Consider the following 17,217-nt stretch of genomic DNA (forward strand, 5'->3'; position numbering starts at 1 on the left):
CAATAAAAGAATGTTAGAATATGTAACAAAAGATGTTGAGAACAGACGTAGTCATCGAGCACGACAACACTATGCAAATATTTTTAAGCAATGTAAATAAAAGGAAGTGTTTCATTAAAATACATTTAATATTTTTAAGTTTAATTAGGTCAAACAAATAAATTGTAACAGGCTTTTATTAATTTTTGGGTATTTTACTTGCTAACTCTTTTTTGTCACTGTTATTGGTGCTAGAATATAAAGACCATACTTCTAGTTGTATTTTCCTATGGTTTACAAAGTTTCAGCCTAAAATATTAACTGTGTCTCTTTTCACAAATGCCTGGGCTTATCCCCCAGCATCTTCTGTTTTATTTCCGTCTTCCATTGTCTGCCGGTTGTTTGGTTTCAGCTGCTTAAAGTAACATCCTTCACTGCCCAAAAGTTTCTATTAAAAATGATGGAAGTTGGTAATTGTATATGAGCAGAGATGGACTGAAAGAGAAACCGTGAGTTGCTGGTCTCCACTCTCATTATTGCCGGAGAGAGGGAGAGCCTGTCTGAGATAACAAAGTACTGAGTTTTTGAGTGGCATGTAGTTTTTGATAGACTCTGGATCGAGATCTCTTTGGGGGCTGTTGCTATTGATTGCACGGTAAGGGGGTGGGGAGTCAGTGTGTTTGCTGGCTCAGAACTGGAGTTTTATGAAAGACACAAAACCAGATTTCACTGCAGCTGGTGCCCTCACGAAAATGGCCCAGGGGCTGTTTCCACATGCCTCTCCTGACGTGGCACAGCTTCTAGGCTGCAGTTTACTTCAAGTGTGATGACACAACTCCCCACGGCCAGCAGAGAGACAAAGACTTGCAGATGGAAAAGCAATCCTCCAGATACTCTGCTACAAGAGCACGTTGGGAGCAGCATGTTAATCAGTCAAAAGTGATGGGTAATCAGGGAGAGAAGCAAATGAGGACGATGGTGATGTGAAGGACTTGAATCTATTTATCACTACGTATGGGAACACTGTTTGATGTACTGTTAGCGAGTTTAGATCCCCTTGACCAAGATTTGCCACTCAGTTAGATTTTGACCAATCTGTGACAACTTACCTGTTTTTTGTCACATATTCAACCTTCAAAGGAGATCTTTCCTCTCCCCCCCCCCCCCCCCACCCCAACCACTCTCCAACCCCGGATCTTGCAGACTTCACCATCACCTCTTGGGTCCTCGGATCTTCCATCTTCCTCCCTCCCCACCTTCCTTGAACACCTCAAGCCTCCCTCCTCTGATGCCTCCCCCCTCTAATCCCTGCTGTGTCTTTACCATTCATTCTGATCTTCCCCTCTCTGAGGCTTGATATTCTGTCCTCAGCACGGGCCTTGCTTTTGTCATGGTTTAATTTCAAGTTTAATTGTCATTCAACTATACGTGAACACCCATGAATGCTACTAAACAAAACAGCGGTACTCTGGGACTAAGGTGCAACTCACAGTACCAACAGCACAAAGCACATGTAAGGTATCAGAAAAATGCAGTCACTCAAAAAAATATATAGTCCAAGACCCTAAGTCCATGAATGTTGCAGAAATCTGCATCGGAACACAGTACGGCTTGTTTTCTGCCGAGCGAACACTAGAGGGCAGCACCGACTGCAGCTTGGACGCCACATCGTACTGACTCTGACACCTCTGTCCTGGGTAGCTGTAAACAGGCAACACCGCGACTTGATACCTAGTCACAATACGACCAGCCACGCAGCTCCCCTGCCATCCACCAGTGAATCCAGCTTCCAGCGTTCCACATTAACAACGTCTAACAGAGCTTTACAAGCACAAGAAAAGCGACCAAGACAATCACTCGCTGTTAGACTGCTCACCTTCATGCCCCAACACCTGTGATGCAGGCGGCAGCACGATCCGTGTCAAGTACAGCCCTTTCAGTCTCTGCCAACAAACTGCTCACTGATGGGTTAGAACTGCAGTGGTTGAAGTTCTTAATGCTCAGCAGCAACTCTCAGGCACCTCCTCTTGCCTACCCCTTGAAGAGGACTGCACTAGGGACCACCAGAAAATTGTCTCTCACGCTATCACTGATCTCACCAACTTTGGAGAACTCCCATCTATTCATAGTTCCAACCCGAGATCCGCAAACATCGCCGCTGCCTCTGCCCCACTGAACTCGTGTCCTCATACCTCAGCTCCATTCTGTCCCTTCCCACCTACATGACGACACTCTGCATGCACTGGATCTCCTCAACAACCCACAATTCCCTGGCCCTTGCTGCCTCATTTTCACCTTGGATGTCGAGTCCCTATACACTTCTGTCCCCCACCAAGAAGTCCTTAAAGCTCTCAGCTTCTTTCTCAATAGCAGAATCAACAAGTTCCCCTCCCACCACCACTACCCCTGTCTGGCAGAACTGGTCCTCACACTCAACAGTTTCTCCTTTGGCTCCTCCCTGTTTCTCTAGACTGAAGGGGTAGATGTGGGCACCTGCATCTGCCCCAGCTATGCCTGCCTTTTTGTTGACTGCCTAAAGCAGTCCATGTTTCAAGCCTTCCTTGGTAATGCTCCCAACTTTTCCTTCACTACATTGACAACTATATTGGTGCTTTATGCCCCCATGCTGTGCTCATCAATTTCATCAACTTTGACTCCAACTTACAGCCTGCCCTTAAATTCATTTGGTCCATTTCTGACACCTCCCTCCCTTTCTCGATCTCTGTCCCCATCTCTGATGACAACTGTTTACTGACATCTTTTATAAACCTACCAATTCCCACCCTGACTCCAGCTATTCCCTTTTCTCATTTCCTTTGACTCCACCACATCTGCTCCCAGGATGAGGCTTTCCTTTCCAGGACATCAGAGAAGTCCTCCTCCTTCAAATGACAGGTTTTTTCTTCATCATTGATGCCGTCCTCACCCGCAGCTCCTCCATTTCCAGAACATCTTCCCACCGCCTTAACACGGATAGAGATCCTCCTCTCCTAACCTACCACCCCGTGAGGCTCTCCGTAACTTCTGTAATCTCCAAAAGGATCCTACCACCAAACACAACTTTACCTCTGCCCCCCCCCCCCCCCACTTTCCCCTCTGAGTTCCCTTCCTCTGTGATTGTCACTCCAGACTAATCTTTCTCCCAGCGCTTAGCCCTGCAGGCAGTCAAAGTGCTACAGCTGCCCACTTACCTCTTCCCTCACCTCCAGTCAGGACCACAAACAGTCTTTCCAGGTGTGAAACTGTTGGGGTTGTTGATTGTATGCTGGTGCTCCTGATGCAGCCTTCTCTACATTGGTGAGAACCTTCGTAAATTGGGGGACCACTCTGTTGAGCACCTCCGCTCTATCCACCAAAAGTGGAATTCCCCGGTGCCCGTTCCAGTTCCGACATGTCAGTCCATGCTCTCCCCTTGTGTCATGATGAGGCCACCCACAGGGTGGAGGAGTAACATCTCATATTCTGTCTGGGTAGCCTCCAATCTGATGGTGTGAAAATTGATTTCTCATTCTTATTTTTTAAAAATCCCTTTCCCTTCCCTGTTTTTCTGTTCCCCTCTCTGGCCTCTTACCTCTTCTCATCTGTCTATCAAGTCAAGTTAAGTCAACTTTTATTGTCATTTCGACCATAACTGCTGGTACAGTGCAAATGAGACACTGTTTTTCAGGACCATGGTTTACATGACACAGTACAAAAAAACTAGACTGAACTACGTAATAATAAAAAAAAACACAGAGAAAGCTACACTAGACTATAGACCTACACTGGACTGCATAAAGTGCACAAAACAGTATCGGCATTACAATAAATAATAAACAGGACAGTAGGGCAGTAAGGTGTCAGTCCAGGCTTCGGGTATTCAGGAGTCTGATAGCTTGTTATATAGTCTGGTCGTAAGAGCCGGAATGCTTTAGAGCCTTTCCCCAGACGGCAGGAGGGAGAAGAGATTGTATGAGGGGTGCATGGGGTCCTTCATAATGCTGTTTCCTTTGCGGATGCAGCGTGTAGTATAAATATCCGTGATGGCAGGAAGAGAGACCCTGATGATCTTCTCAGCTGACCTCACTATCCGCTGCAGAGTCTTGCGATCCGAGGTGGTGCAATTTCCGAACCAGGCAGTGATGCAGCTGCTCAGGATGCTCTCAATACAACCCCAGTAGAATGTGATGAGGATGGGGGGTGGGAGATGGACTTTACTTAGCCTTCGCAGAAAGTAGAGGGCTGAGGAAAATCCATCTCCCACCCCTGCTTCCATCTTCCGCTTCCCCTGCTGCCCCTCCTTTCCCTCATGACCTACACTCCTCTCCTGTCAGATTCCTTCTTCTCCAGCCCTTTACCTTTCCCACTCACCTGGTTTCCCCCATCACCTGCCAGCTATCCTCCTCCTGGTCCCCCCACCTTTTAATTCTGGCGCCTTCCCCTTTCCTTTTCGGTCCTGATGACAGGTCTCAACCGGGAATGTCAACTGCTTATTCATTTCTATAGATCTACAGATGCTGCCCGACTGTTGAGTTCCTCCAGCATTTTGTGTGAGTTGCTATTGATGCGGAAGGTGTTTTTGTTTTTCCAAAAAAAATTGTTGTTGCTAGAAAAACTTGTTATTTAAGCTTTAATGATGTTAGATGATGTAGAATCGACTTTTTGTTAGAAACAGCTCTTGACAATTAACACCACATCTCTGTTTTAATGGAGGAGCTCAGCAGGTCAAGCAGCATCTATGGAAAAGAATAAAGAGTCTACATTTCAGGCGGAAACCTTTCATCAGGACTGGAGTCAGACTAAGAAGGTGGGGGAGGGGAGGAAGAAGTACAAAGTAGCAGGTGATAGGTGAAACCAGGAGAGGGAGTGAAGTAAAGAGCTGGGAAGATAATTGGTGAAGAGATAAAGGGCTGGAGAAGGGGGAATCTGATAGGAGAGGATAGAAGACCATGGAAAAAGGGAAGGGGGGAGCACCAGAGGGAGATGATGGGCAAGTAAGAAGGTAAGGTGGGAGAAGGAAACAGGACTAGGGAATGGTGAAGTGGTGGGTGGAACAATCACCAGATGTTCGAAAAATTGATGTTCATGCCATCAGGTTGGGGGCTACCCAGACGGAATATAAGGTGCGTAGGAACTCAGTGAAACAGTCTCACAATCTGTCAGTCTTACCAGTATACTAGAGGCCACACTGGGAATACCAGATACAGTAGATAACCCCAAACAGACTCGCAAGTGAAGTGTCGCCTCACCGGGAAGGGCTGTTTGGGGCCCTGAATGATAGTGAGGGAGACTGGTGCTTTAGTAACTGTTAATGATTGACCAGGCATCTGTTGTTATATCCTGTATTTGCACAGTTATCTTGGTTTCTGTTTAGATTTTGAATGAAACGATTTGTAAAGCTGCTTCAGATTTGTCGGAAACAGCCACCTGAAGTTGCATGCTTCATTAAAATCCTTTCTCTGTAATTTCAGCCCTGACTTTACCCTGCCCTTTTCTGGAAATGTCTAATGTAAATGAATCTAGCTTTTTTTTGCCTTATCTTTTTTTCTGGCGTTGCTAGCTTCTTTAGTCCTTGTTAAATGCCTTTCTAGAAACATTTGACAAAATTTTTAACACCTTTCCCTTCAGTATACTCCCTCTTGAACTGGGTGGTGTTTTCCTCTTTAAGTTAAACCATATTGATCCAGTGTTAATATCCAATTGCCACACAATTTAGTGGCTTTGAAATTATAAATCTTACTACATCCCTTTCTCTTATCAAAAACATTTGACTTCTTTTGTGTTCCATTTGATCTGATTATATACCTCTTTTGTACCTCGTTTTGCCTCTGTTACTACAAATAACTAATCAGTCTTGGTCTGCAGTTGCCCCTTTCTTGAGTAGGGCATGAACAAAGGGCTTTTTGCCCTCTGTGCCCATGTCAGCCAGTGGGCACTAATCCATGTTCATCACATATTCTGATATACGGCCTGCATCCTGCAATGCCAGGAAGGCTCATCTAGGCACCTCTCGAGTGCTTTTACTGACCCTGGTTTCACTTCTCTGTGTTAGTGCATGGTACACACCACTGGGTTAGAAAGGTCCCCCTCAAACTTCCCTCACATCTCTTAACACAAGAGATTCTGCAGATGCTGGAAGTCCACAGTAACATACAGAAAATGCTGGTGGAAGTTAGCAGGTCAGGCAGTATCTATGGACAGGATGAAACAGTCGATGTTTCTGGCCAAGGCCCTTCATCTGGACTCATGACTGTTCTATGTTCTTGTATTCTGAGGCTGTACCCGCTGGTCCTAGACTCCCCAACAATAGGAAACCTCTTCTCCACGTCCACTCTATCTAGGCCTCTCAATATTTGATATGTTAAAATTAGATCTCCCCCTCCCCCGTTCTTCTAAACTCCAGTAAGTACAAGCCCAGAGCCATCATATGTTAATTCTTTATTCTTGTGAACCTCCTCGGGACCTTCTCCAATGCCAGTACATCCTTTCTTAGATAGGGGCTCAAAACTGCTCACCATATTCTAAGTGTGGTCTGACCAGTGCCTTATAAAGCTTCAGCATTACATCCTTGCTTTTATACTCCGGTAACTTAAGTCCGGTTCACAAAATCCAGACAGTCTTGTCGAGTATGCACTGATCCAATTGGCCTCTCCTGTATTTATTAATCTTTCTGGGAAAGCATATCACAGACATGATTTCCTTCATTGTCTTTCTATAGTTTTGAAAAGGTGGTGGAGAGCTGGCTCCTTGAACAACTGTATCTGTGAAGTTAGATTTGGAAATTTCAGGATTATGGTCCAGCAGAGGGAACAAATGGGAACATAAGCTTAGACAAATTGGATGGGAATTTGAATATAAGTTCTCCCCCCCCCCCCACCCAAAATAAAATAAATACTTAATTCCTTTGTCCTCCTGGAGTTTGAGGTGTTGCCAGACTTTTTGCTGTAGTGCATCTTGCATTGCAAACTGGTGGTGGACTGAAGGACTAAATGAATGTTTGTGGTTGTGAATGTTTGCCCTTGCTGGTTGCAGGCTGCAGAAATATCGTAGAGACTTGGCACCATCTAATAAAATGGATGTTCAACCACATTCAGGAAAGCTCTAGGGTACCAGGAGGTGAGGCTCTTGCCAGGGAATATCGTCCTCTGGCTTGTTTACGTCCTTACCAGTAACAGTTCATGTTAATGGGTTCGCAGGGGAGTGAGGAACAACCTTGTCCAGGCCTCATTCACGAAGCATTGTCTGCGCAGCTCTTGCCCTTTGAAAGCCCTATCTAAAATCTGCCCCTTTCCCAACTGGATCAGTGCATACTCGAGCAGACTGTCTTGTGTTACTGGAGTATAAAAGCAAGGATGTAATGCTCAGGCTTTATAAGGCATTGGTCAGACCGCACTTGGAATCTGGTGAGCAGTTCTGAGCCCCTTATCTAAGAAAGGTTGTGCTGGCATTGGAGAGGGTCCTGAGGAGTTTCACAAGAATGATCTTTGTCTTAACTTTGATCGATTCATTTTGATTATGCCTCTGGAATGCCTTGATGTTTTACATGCAAGTTGAATAAAGTTCTGAATTAGAAATCCTTTCTGTGATTTCTCATCCTCTTCAGTGAGTGCATAGACTCTACATGCCAGTGGAATAATTTCCCATCTGTTCTCAAGAACAAAAGGAAGCAGAGCACATAAACCTGAAGTTACCATTTCAGTGGTATTGCAAACATTTGTACACTTGGACTCCTCAGTGCGAAGATATTTCCTTCTACATCCTTGTTTTCCCCTCCTTTCCCAAACTATGGATTTTTTAAAAAACTGATGCAGTTCTTCAAGGAATTTGATAACGCCTTTTGTTGTTGGGAGAACTGTCAGGCATGTTAAAATGTTCTAATTCAGATTATCATATACAAAACTTACTGATAATCAGTTGGGTGAGGTACAATCTTATGAATGTAATGTGTTGTATAAAACATAAGATTTAACCTATTTTTTTTACTGTTCCCTTTAAGGTATCCAACCTTCATTGATGCACTCCGAGACCTGGACGATGCGTTGTCCATGTGCTTCTTGTTTGCAACATTCCCTCGGACTGGGAAATGCCACGTACAGACAATTCAGTTATGTCGGCGCCTGACCGTAGAGTTCATGAATTTTGTTATTTCCTCTAGGTCACTTTGTAAGGTGGGTATCAACTTGAATAAGTATTGCTCAAGCTCTTTATAAAACAATGTTTGTGTTTAGGAAATAATTCATAGCTTTCTAGAACAGGGAATACAAATATTTCCATTTTCGTCATCTACTGTAGGTTGTGCGTCATGAAAACTTGCAAACAAATTACTTGGGCTGCTTCTGGCACTGCAAAAAGAAAGCATTTCAATACTCACAAATAGGCTTTTGTATGCAGTAAAATTTCAACTTTCTCAGTTCCCAAACAAGAAATGGAAACTGCTTTCTTCTAAATGGCTGAAGGGACTTTATATTTTCTATGGCCTTATATTAAAGATACTTTGATATAAGGCCGTTGTTATATCATCTAAGAATTCCATGTGTTGGTTGTCACTTTGTCCTTAATATGGTTATGAATCACATCCTCACTCCCCTGCAAACCCATTAACCTGAACTGTCACTGGTTTTGAAAGAACATGGGGAACAAAAATAGATTCATAAAGGAGTGTAAATATATATTAAATAAGATCTTGCTGAACATGGTGACATTTTTAGAGAGTAACTAAAGTTTCTGTTATACAGTATTTTATGACCTCTGGAAGTGCCAGTGTGTTTGGATGTACGAAGTACATTCCATTCAATACAGGTTAGATAAGGGGTTTGCAACCTGAGGTCCACTGATCCCTTGCTTAACGGTATTAGTCCCTGGCATTAAAAAAAAGGTTGGGAACCCCTGCATTAGATGATTGCATGGTGAGATATGAAAGATTTTGTTTCCAGAGTAAAAGGACTTTAACTACAATGCTAACCATTGAGTTAGAAGCAGGTAGGGGCATCTTTCTTAACTTTGCAGCAAATAGTTAATTATATACAAAAAGAAGATAATTTACTTAGAAAGTAAACAAAAGAAAATCTGCAGATGCAGGAAATCCAGGCAACGCCTACAAAATGCTGGAGAATTATGTGCTGGATGCAGAGGCTGGTGGGGAGGTAACGTAAAAACGCCATCCCCTTCGCTCAGTTCCTCCGTCTCCCCCGCATCTGCTCTCAGGATGAGGCTTTTTATTCTAGAACGAAGGAGATGCCCTCCTTTTTCAAAGAAAGGGGCTTCCCTTCCTCCATTATCAATGCTGCCCTCAACCACAACTCTTCCACTTCACGCACATCTGCTCTTGCCCCATCCTCTCACCACCCTACCAGGGATAGGGGTCCTCTTATCCTCACCAACCACTCCACCAGCCTCCAAGTCCAGCACGTATTTCTCCATCATCTCCGACAGGATCCCACCACTACGCACATCTCCTCACCACCCCCCCCCCCCCCCCCACTTTCTGCTTTCGGCAGTGATCGCACCCTACGTGATTCCCTGGTCCATTTGACCCTCCCCACTGATCTCCCTCCTGGTACTTCCCTTGCAGGCGGAACAAGTGCCACACCTGCCCATTCACCTCCTCCCTCACTACCATTCAGGGCCCAAACAGTCCTTCCAGGTGAGACAACACTTCACCTGCGAGTCTGTTGGGTTCATCTACTGTATCTGGTGCTGCCAGTGTGGCCTCCTGTATATTGGTGAGACCAGATGTAGAGTGGGTGACTGTTTTGGTGAGCGCCTAAGCCAGAAGAAGCTGGATCTCCCAGTGGCCACCCACTGTAATTCCACTTCCCATTTCCATTCTGTCGTAATGAGGCCACACCCAGTTTGGAGGAGCAACACCTTATATTCCGTTTGGGTAGCCTTCAACCTGATGGTATGAACATCGATTTCTCTAACTTCCTGTAATGGCCCCCCTACCCCCACTTCGCTCCTATCAGACTCCCCCCTTCTTCAGCCCTGTATCTCTTCCACCAATCAACTTCCCAGCTCTCTACCTAATCCCACCCCCTCCCAGTTTCACCTATCACCCTGTGTTTCTGTCTCCCCTCCCCCACCCTCTGAATCTACTCCTCATCTTTTTTTCTCCAGTGCTGCCAAAGAGTCTCGACCTGAAACGTCGACTGTACTCTTTTCCATAGATGCTGCCTGGCCTGCTGAGTTCCACCAGCATTTTGTGTGTGTTTCTTAAAAATTACTATTTTTAGGCAGCACAGGAAACAAACTTACGGAAATTTATAATATTTATTGATAAAGCAGTGTGATTTTGCTAGGAAAATGCATACTAGGAAAACTGAAGGATTTTTTCTTGCATAAAAGCAAAATTCAGTAACCAAATTTGTTGGGCTTATGCAATATCCATCCATCTCCATCTGTATTATGGATATACACAGCCAATTAAGTCTACTTGCAACTGAAGTGAACTTGACCATGTGAAAAGATTTGCTGGAGAAACATCAGCATCCAGCAGGTATGAGGGGCAAGGATATCATGGTGAAAACATTCTTTCCAATTTTATATTAATGTTAAACAATAACCACAGTTGCACTGGAATTCACTGTGTGGAAAGTCTCCTTGAATTGATGCACTATCTTGATATAGTTTCTTCATAATCACTGTGTCCAAATTCTGAAACTGCCTTCTCAGTAGCACATTGCGAATGTGTTCATCATCCTCAATAAATGTAGCCTTTAAATGATTTTAAGAAAACATTCTGTAAAAATGTTGTCAGTAGTACCATTTGTCAGTGTACACTCAAGAATAATCCAGTTAAATACCATATGGGTGGAATTTAGGGGCTTAGGTGGTCCTGTATTGGCCTGCTGTGATAACCGCACCCAGTGACTTCAAAAGCTAATGCAAGATGTTGGTGATTTAAACCTAACCATACAGCAGTGTTATCTGAAACTACATGGGCATTTATTTAAATTAGGTTTGGAGTGGATCTGAGGAAAAATATTTTCACCCTGAGGGTGATAGTAATCTGGTACGCTGCCTAAGTGGGTGATGGAGGCCTGCACATTCTCACTATTTACTTACTGCCCGTTATACCACTGGTGTTAAGGGCAGCAGTGAAGGTCCTCCATCTCTGTCTGTATAGAAGCATATTGCTGTTTCTGTAACAATTGTTATTTGACCAGTCAGGTCAAATTGACCAGTTATTAGCCCTCAGCTGAATCTTGCCTCTACCCTTTGACCTCTTTGGCATGGGTGACCCTACCAAGAGGCAAAGCACAAGGCTTCTAACTCCAGCCAACAGAGCTCTCCAGGTCACTGAGGCACGCAAGCCTCCAAACCTTACAACAAGGTTGGGGTCCTCAGTATTTAAATACCTAAATGAATTGCAGCCAGGTTATATATCAAATGCAGGTAATGCCTGTAATTTCCCTTTGAGAATTGTACTTTCAAACTATCTGAATGATTTGGCGTTTTTGTGGTATCCTGAAGGATTTGGCAAACTATTCTTTGGAGAATGCAGGTACAGCCACGGTGGCCATTGCTGTAGCAGACTTCGGGCTTGATTGAAGCGGTGGAGCCCAGGCCCAACAGCAGAAAATGAATCAGCGTGTAGCCGAAGTAAGCGCCAAGCCAAATTAAAAAGATTAAGGTGTCGAGGCCAAGGGCGGAGGAAGAAGCAGTGTCAGCTGGGTGTCCTCACCTAAGCTTGTCCCCACCTGCCAGCGTTTAACCCACCTCTCACCCTCCTCACTGCTACTATGGGAACAGGGAGGCTTGGGTCCTGCCGTCAGGTTCGAGAGCCATCGGGCTCCTGGCCGGCTGCACTCACCTCACTGCTGAACTGATTCCAAGGCTGTGGACTTACTCCTGCAGTTCATGTTCTAAGTATTGTTTGGTTGTTTTATCTTTCTGTTTGCACAATTCGTTCTTTTCTCAGACATTGCGTGTCAGACTGTCTTTGTTTTCCGGCTGCCTGCAAAAAGATGAATGGCAAGGTTGTGTGTGGTATGCGTGCTCTGAAATGGGATTGGTCTCAGTCGGTACTTAACGGTTAGACTGGACACACCAAAGAGCCGGTTTCCACATAGCGTAGTTCTGACACAGGAGCTGACAGTTTCCGCGTAGCGTAGTTCTGACACAGGAGCTGACAGTTTCCGCGTAGCGTAGTTCTGACGCAGGAGCTGACAGTTTCCGCATAGCGTAGTTCTGATGCAGGAGCTGACGGTTCTGGAATTTGGAGATTTAGAATGCAGTGCGAGCTGAAGGTCGCCCTGACACCTTTTAAGAAAATAGTGCAGTAAAATTCAAGAATGAGCATCTCAACAGGTGCACAGGACACAGTTTTACAAGCATTTTGGCTGCCTATGCTAACAATAAAGAATTCAACCAGTTTGGAAATGCTTATGTAATTTTTCTTTTAATTTTAACTGAGTTTAATTTTATGTGCATGGCTCACAGCTGCACCCTCCATTCTAACTAATTGCTACAGAGACACCATCCAGAGTGTCCTGACCAGCTGCATCATTGTTCGGTGTGGGAATTGCAAGGTATCTCACTGCAGGTCTCCATGAAGGAATGCGAGGTCTGGTGAGAGGATCATCAGGGTCTCTCTTCCACCCACTAGAGATATTTATCATGAGCACTACGTACACAGGACCCTTAGCAATTGTCAGTGATCCCTCCCATCTGTCCAGTAATCTCTTTGACCCCCCTTCCCCCCAGGTCGGGCAGCAGGTACCATACCATTAGGACAAGGACTGCTGGGGGGATACATTTTCTTCCCCCAGGCCATGGGACTGCTGAACTCCCTGCACCACCCAGGTCTCGTCATGTATGAAGGACCAGTGGTGTTATACTGTTTACTTTTTAACTTGCTTCAAAAATGGACCTTATTATTATGGTAATATTATGATGTGTCGTGTGTGAGTTTTATGAATTTATTGTGCGCCTTGTTCCAGAGGAATGTTGTTTCATTTGGCGGTATACCCGAATACAGCTGAATGATAATAAACCTCAACTTGATGACTCATTTGTAACAATTATTCACTTGCTGCACTTTCCTTGAGAAACATCCTGTTTTAACTGGGTGAGTGGTGAAGTTTGTAATCTCTTGAAAGTGACTGGTTACGAAGCTAACATAACTTCATTTTCAGTTTGTTGCCTGTTCCACACAACCTCCATTGGTTGGCAGTGATCTGTTTACTAATGGCCACAGCCACCAAATCTGGATGGCTCTGAAGGAAGCTATCAATGTTAATCTCCTTTAGTAAAGTACATTCTGTACTTGCATAACTTGGTCTTAAATCCAGGAGAGACTAAACAACAAATTCAGGCACTAACAAGAGAATAAGCGTAAACGAAAGGCCAAAACACTTCTGACAAGTTGGGCAATTTCTGTGGAGAGAGAAATGGACATTGCCCCCAAATCTTTGACCCTTCATCGGATAACGGGACTTGACTGTGTTAAAAAGAGTTTTCCTAGCAAATCTACTACTCACCTTGGTTGTTCAGAGGAGCACTTTTAGAAATAGACTTAGACAACTGCGCTGCTCCAAAGGGATCATTCTTGCTCTCGGACATTAGGCTGTACAATTAGTTAACCTATAGCCAATGAAGTGATAACTGCCTCCTGTTAGACTGTTTGTGGTAACTTTTTATTAGTCTTTCTACTGCTCTTCTCAGATCTATATCTGTACACTTGTAATGCTACTGTGACTCTGTAATTTCCTTTGGGATCAATAAAGTATCTATCTATCTATCTATCTACTTGGTGCCAAGCTTTAATATAAACAATGCTTCCTTCTTTTTATGTGAGAGGTATGTAATATGCAGCTGGAGATATTGTATTTTGTAAATATGATGGTAGAGCAGTTACAATTTATGACTCAACATTGATAATGAGGAATAAAGTTAATTGTAAATTATGTACCCTGCTGATATAAGATTTGCTGTTATGGATTCACATACTGTATATTTTTTTCTAGGTGTTCTTGTCAATCAAAGGAATTTATTACCAGGCGGAAATTCTTGGGCAACCAGTAACCTGGATTGTACCCTACACATTTGCACATGATGTAAGTATTGAGACAGAATGGCCTTGTCGCTATTTGATGGCTGTTAAAGCCTGTCGATATACGGAGATGGGGAAATGACAGAAAATGCAGAAAATACTCAGCGGCTCAGGCTGCATCTTGAAAGGGAGAAGCAAAGTTCACATTTCAAGTTGATGACTTTTCTTCGGAACTAGAAAAGCAAGGGAGTGCTTGTTTTCTCTTGCTTCCCTGATTGAATCAGGCCAACGATTTAAAACATTGACTGTTTTCATGCCCACAGATGCCTCCTGATAGCTGCAGTGCTTTCTGTTTTCGTTCCATATTTCTAGCATCTGTTAAGCTTTTTTGTGGAAAGCTGGTTTGTTTCAGGCTAGTGTTATTGGAGTCGGTTTATTATTGTCACATGTACTGAGGTACTTTGAGAAGCTTGTCTTGCATTACTGTTCATACAGATCAGATCATTACACAATGCACAGTAAAACAGTAACAGAATGCAGAATAAAATGCACCAGCTGCAGAGATAGCAAAGCAAAGCTCGTTAATAAGGTGTGCGATCATAACCAAGTAGAACTGAGGTCCAGAATTTATCCTGTTGTATTGATAGCTTTATAACAGCAGGGTAGAAGCTGTCCTTGAGCCTGGTAGTACATGCTTTCAGGCTGTATCTTCTGCCCAATGGGTGAGAGTGTAACGCAGAACAGGTTCACGGGTTTGGTGAGTGAGACAGAAAACACTGGCTACAGATAAGCACATTAATCATTTATTTACAAACAGTAAAAAAAAATGACCAAACTTTGAAGTCCAGGTTACACGAATTACAATACTAAATGTTCAACAGATACTTAACTAAAAGTGCATGTGGAACTCGTCTACCCAACGGTACTGTGAGACGGGCCCTGGGGACGAAGGGATAGAAAAGAGAATCTCCGGCATGTCGTATTCTTTATGCCCAGGATGTTTGAAACCTGACACCAGAGCTGTGGCAATGGGAAAGAGCTGCTGCCATTTTTAAACGGACCAATCAACAACCAACAGAGCAGAAACAGCTTTCGACTGGTAAATAAGCCAATCCCCATGTGACTGGGAAGAGAGGAGAGAACATCCAAGGTGGATGAGGTCCTTGATTCTGCTTGGCGGTTTTACTGAGCTAGCAATAAAATAGACAGAGACCATAAAGGGGAGGCTAGTATCTGTGAAGTGCTGAACTGAATCCACGACTGCAGAGCAGTTGCCATACCAAACTGAGATGATGCTTTCTATGGTGCATCGATAAGTATTGGTAAAGTGATGAATATTTGAAGCATAATAAGCAGTGATATGGCAATAACTTCGATACTGTGTAGGAACCCAACTCCTAATTCTGTAATGATGCAATGATTTTTCCAGCAGCTGGAGAAATCTTTGGCCATCGGAGCAAAGAATTTGAAGAACAGCTTTGCTGACATCTTATTTCATTGTCCAGTGGGAGGTCTCATGTCCAGTCTAAATATTTATCAAATAACATGTAACTGTACACAAGGTACACTCAAGTACATTTCCTTTACCCAAAAAAAGTATTAACAGAAGCTGTTACAAAATTGATCTAGCGTGACTGTGATATCAGAGAGGAAGAGCTTTGTTTTCTCCAAAACCATCTTCTCACCAGGAATTGATGTATTACTCCTAAAGCGGTGCCTGTTCAGTTTTCAAATTGTCTTGTAATCCAAGTCTTAGTCATTCCTTTTTAGTTCCAGTAATGGGAATAGTAGGAATATTCTGAAAATTTGCACACACCGAGTGGGGGGGGAGGGCTTCTTCCTATTTGGGAAAGAAATATGGAAAATCATACTGTAACGTGCCTCCAATCCATCTTTTTAAAATATGAAAGGCCTACTTAAAATTACTTTGCAAAAGCAGCTTGAATTCAATCATTATTTTACAGCAAGCCTCTTAGCCCTTCATCCCTGGAGTTGCAATTTAGTCTATCCCCTCAGCCCCATTTCCCATGCCTTTAAAAGCAATTCAGACACATTTCAGGTGGCAGCAGTCTACTGCAAACAAGCTAAACTGTGTTCTTTCAGTGTTAATACAAAAACAACAGTTTAGTAATTTCATCAGTCAAACTGTGGTTTCATCAGTCAAGCTGTGGTACGTCAGGGGTGGCCTTTCTCTGAGTACGGACACCGTTGATAATCTCTACGTTTGACCTCTTGTGTAAGTGATCCCAAAACTAGTTCAGAAGTTTTGAAGTATTATTTTGTAAACTTTTTAAAGAAAAACAAGCTTGAGGAAATCTGTTCTAATTGGTTCACCATTTATTGCAAGCACCAACAATCTGACATCTAATCAAAACCTTTTTTTTACGGTTGTAGTAAACATTAGATTTACCCTACACATAAACTGAATTTATACAGTCATGAGTTATCCTAACAGCAGCATTGTTATGCTCGTAACATGGTGCTTGAATTATGCTGACTCTTGGGTTTGTTGTGAACATTGGAAGTTGTAGCCTTCTTGCAGGTTTGCATTCATACTGTCTGTGAGCTTGTGGAAATTTACAGGAGATTCCTTTACAGATCTGAACATGTTTCAAATCTCTTCAAGGTTACAGGTTTTTGTATTACAGTCTACACTGGTATGAAATAATTTTTATTGTTGCAATCTGCTTTAGATGACCTTCAAAATGTGAACAATTTTATATAGTGCTTTAGAAAATACATTTTAGGAATTAAAGAATTTTCCTTCCCAAAACGAAGTTAGAAATTGGTATATATTTCAATTCTTTATATCCTGTTTAGGTAGAGGAATTTTGTAGTTAAACCAGAAACTATAACTTAGTAGAATGGCAGGCTTTTAATTTCTCTGCATTCCTTGGTCAAGCAAATGGCATATTAAATGCTTTTGTTGCATTCTTCAGTGTTGGATAGCTACTGGACTCGAACCATTACTTGTCATTTGTTTAGCCAACTGCAATGTTGTGGGTGTTTTTTTTAATATTTTAAAAGCCTTCCTATCACTGAAAAGCATCCCTTGTAACTTTGGTTTGGGACACTGCAGCTGGCTTCTAGCAATAAAGCTCCCATTATATCATGGAAGTAAATGAACAAAGATCTTTGTAATTCCTTCTGTTCATTGTTCAAATAGTCCCATATGTGAATCATGTGATATTTCTTAATCTTGGTGGCAGTGCTGTTCCAAAAATGTGTGTTCTTATTTCTGGTAGCCTGACCAGTGGTGGTGGTTT

General features: G+C 43.1%; 1 protein-coding gene across 1 annotated transcript in view; it reads left to right on the forward strand.

The window, feature by feature from the left end:
- The window catches only part of pes (pescadillo), a 45,621-nt gene that overhangs the window by 12,174 nt on the left and 16,230 nt on the right, over nucleotides 1-17,217 (forward strand). The window contains exons 5-6 of the mRNA XM_059988093.1: nucleotides 7,955-8,126; nucleotides 13,926-14,015. Coding sequence (XP_059844076.1) covers nucleotides 7,955-8,126; nucleotides 13,926-14,015 — 262 coding nt within the window. The remainder of the gene's footprint in view (nucleotides 1-7,954; nucleotides 8,127-13,925; nucleotides 14,016-17,217) is intronic.

The sequence above is a fragment of the Hypanus sabinus genome, chromosome 13 (assembly GCF_030144855.1).
Source record: "Hypanus sabinus isolate sHypSab1 chromosome 13, sHypSab1.hap1, whole genome shotgun sequence".
NCBI lineage: Eukaryota > Metazoa > Chordata > Chondrichthyes > Myliobatiformes > Dasyatidae > Hypanus > Hypanus sabinus.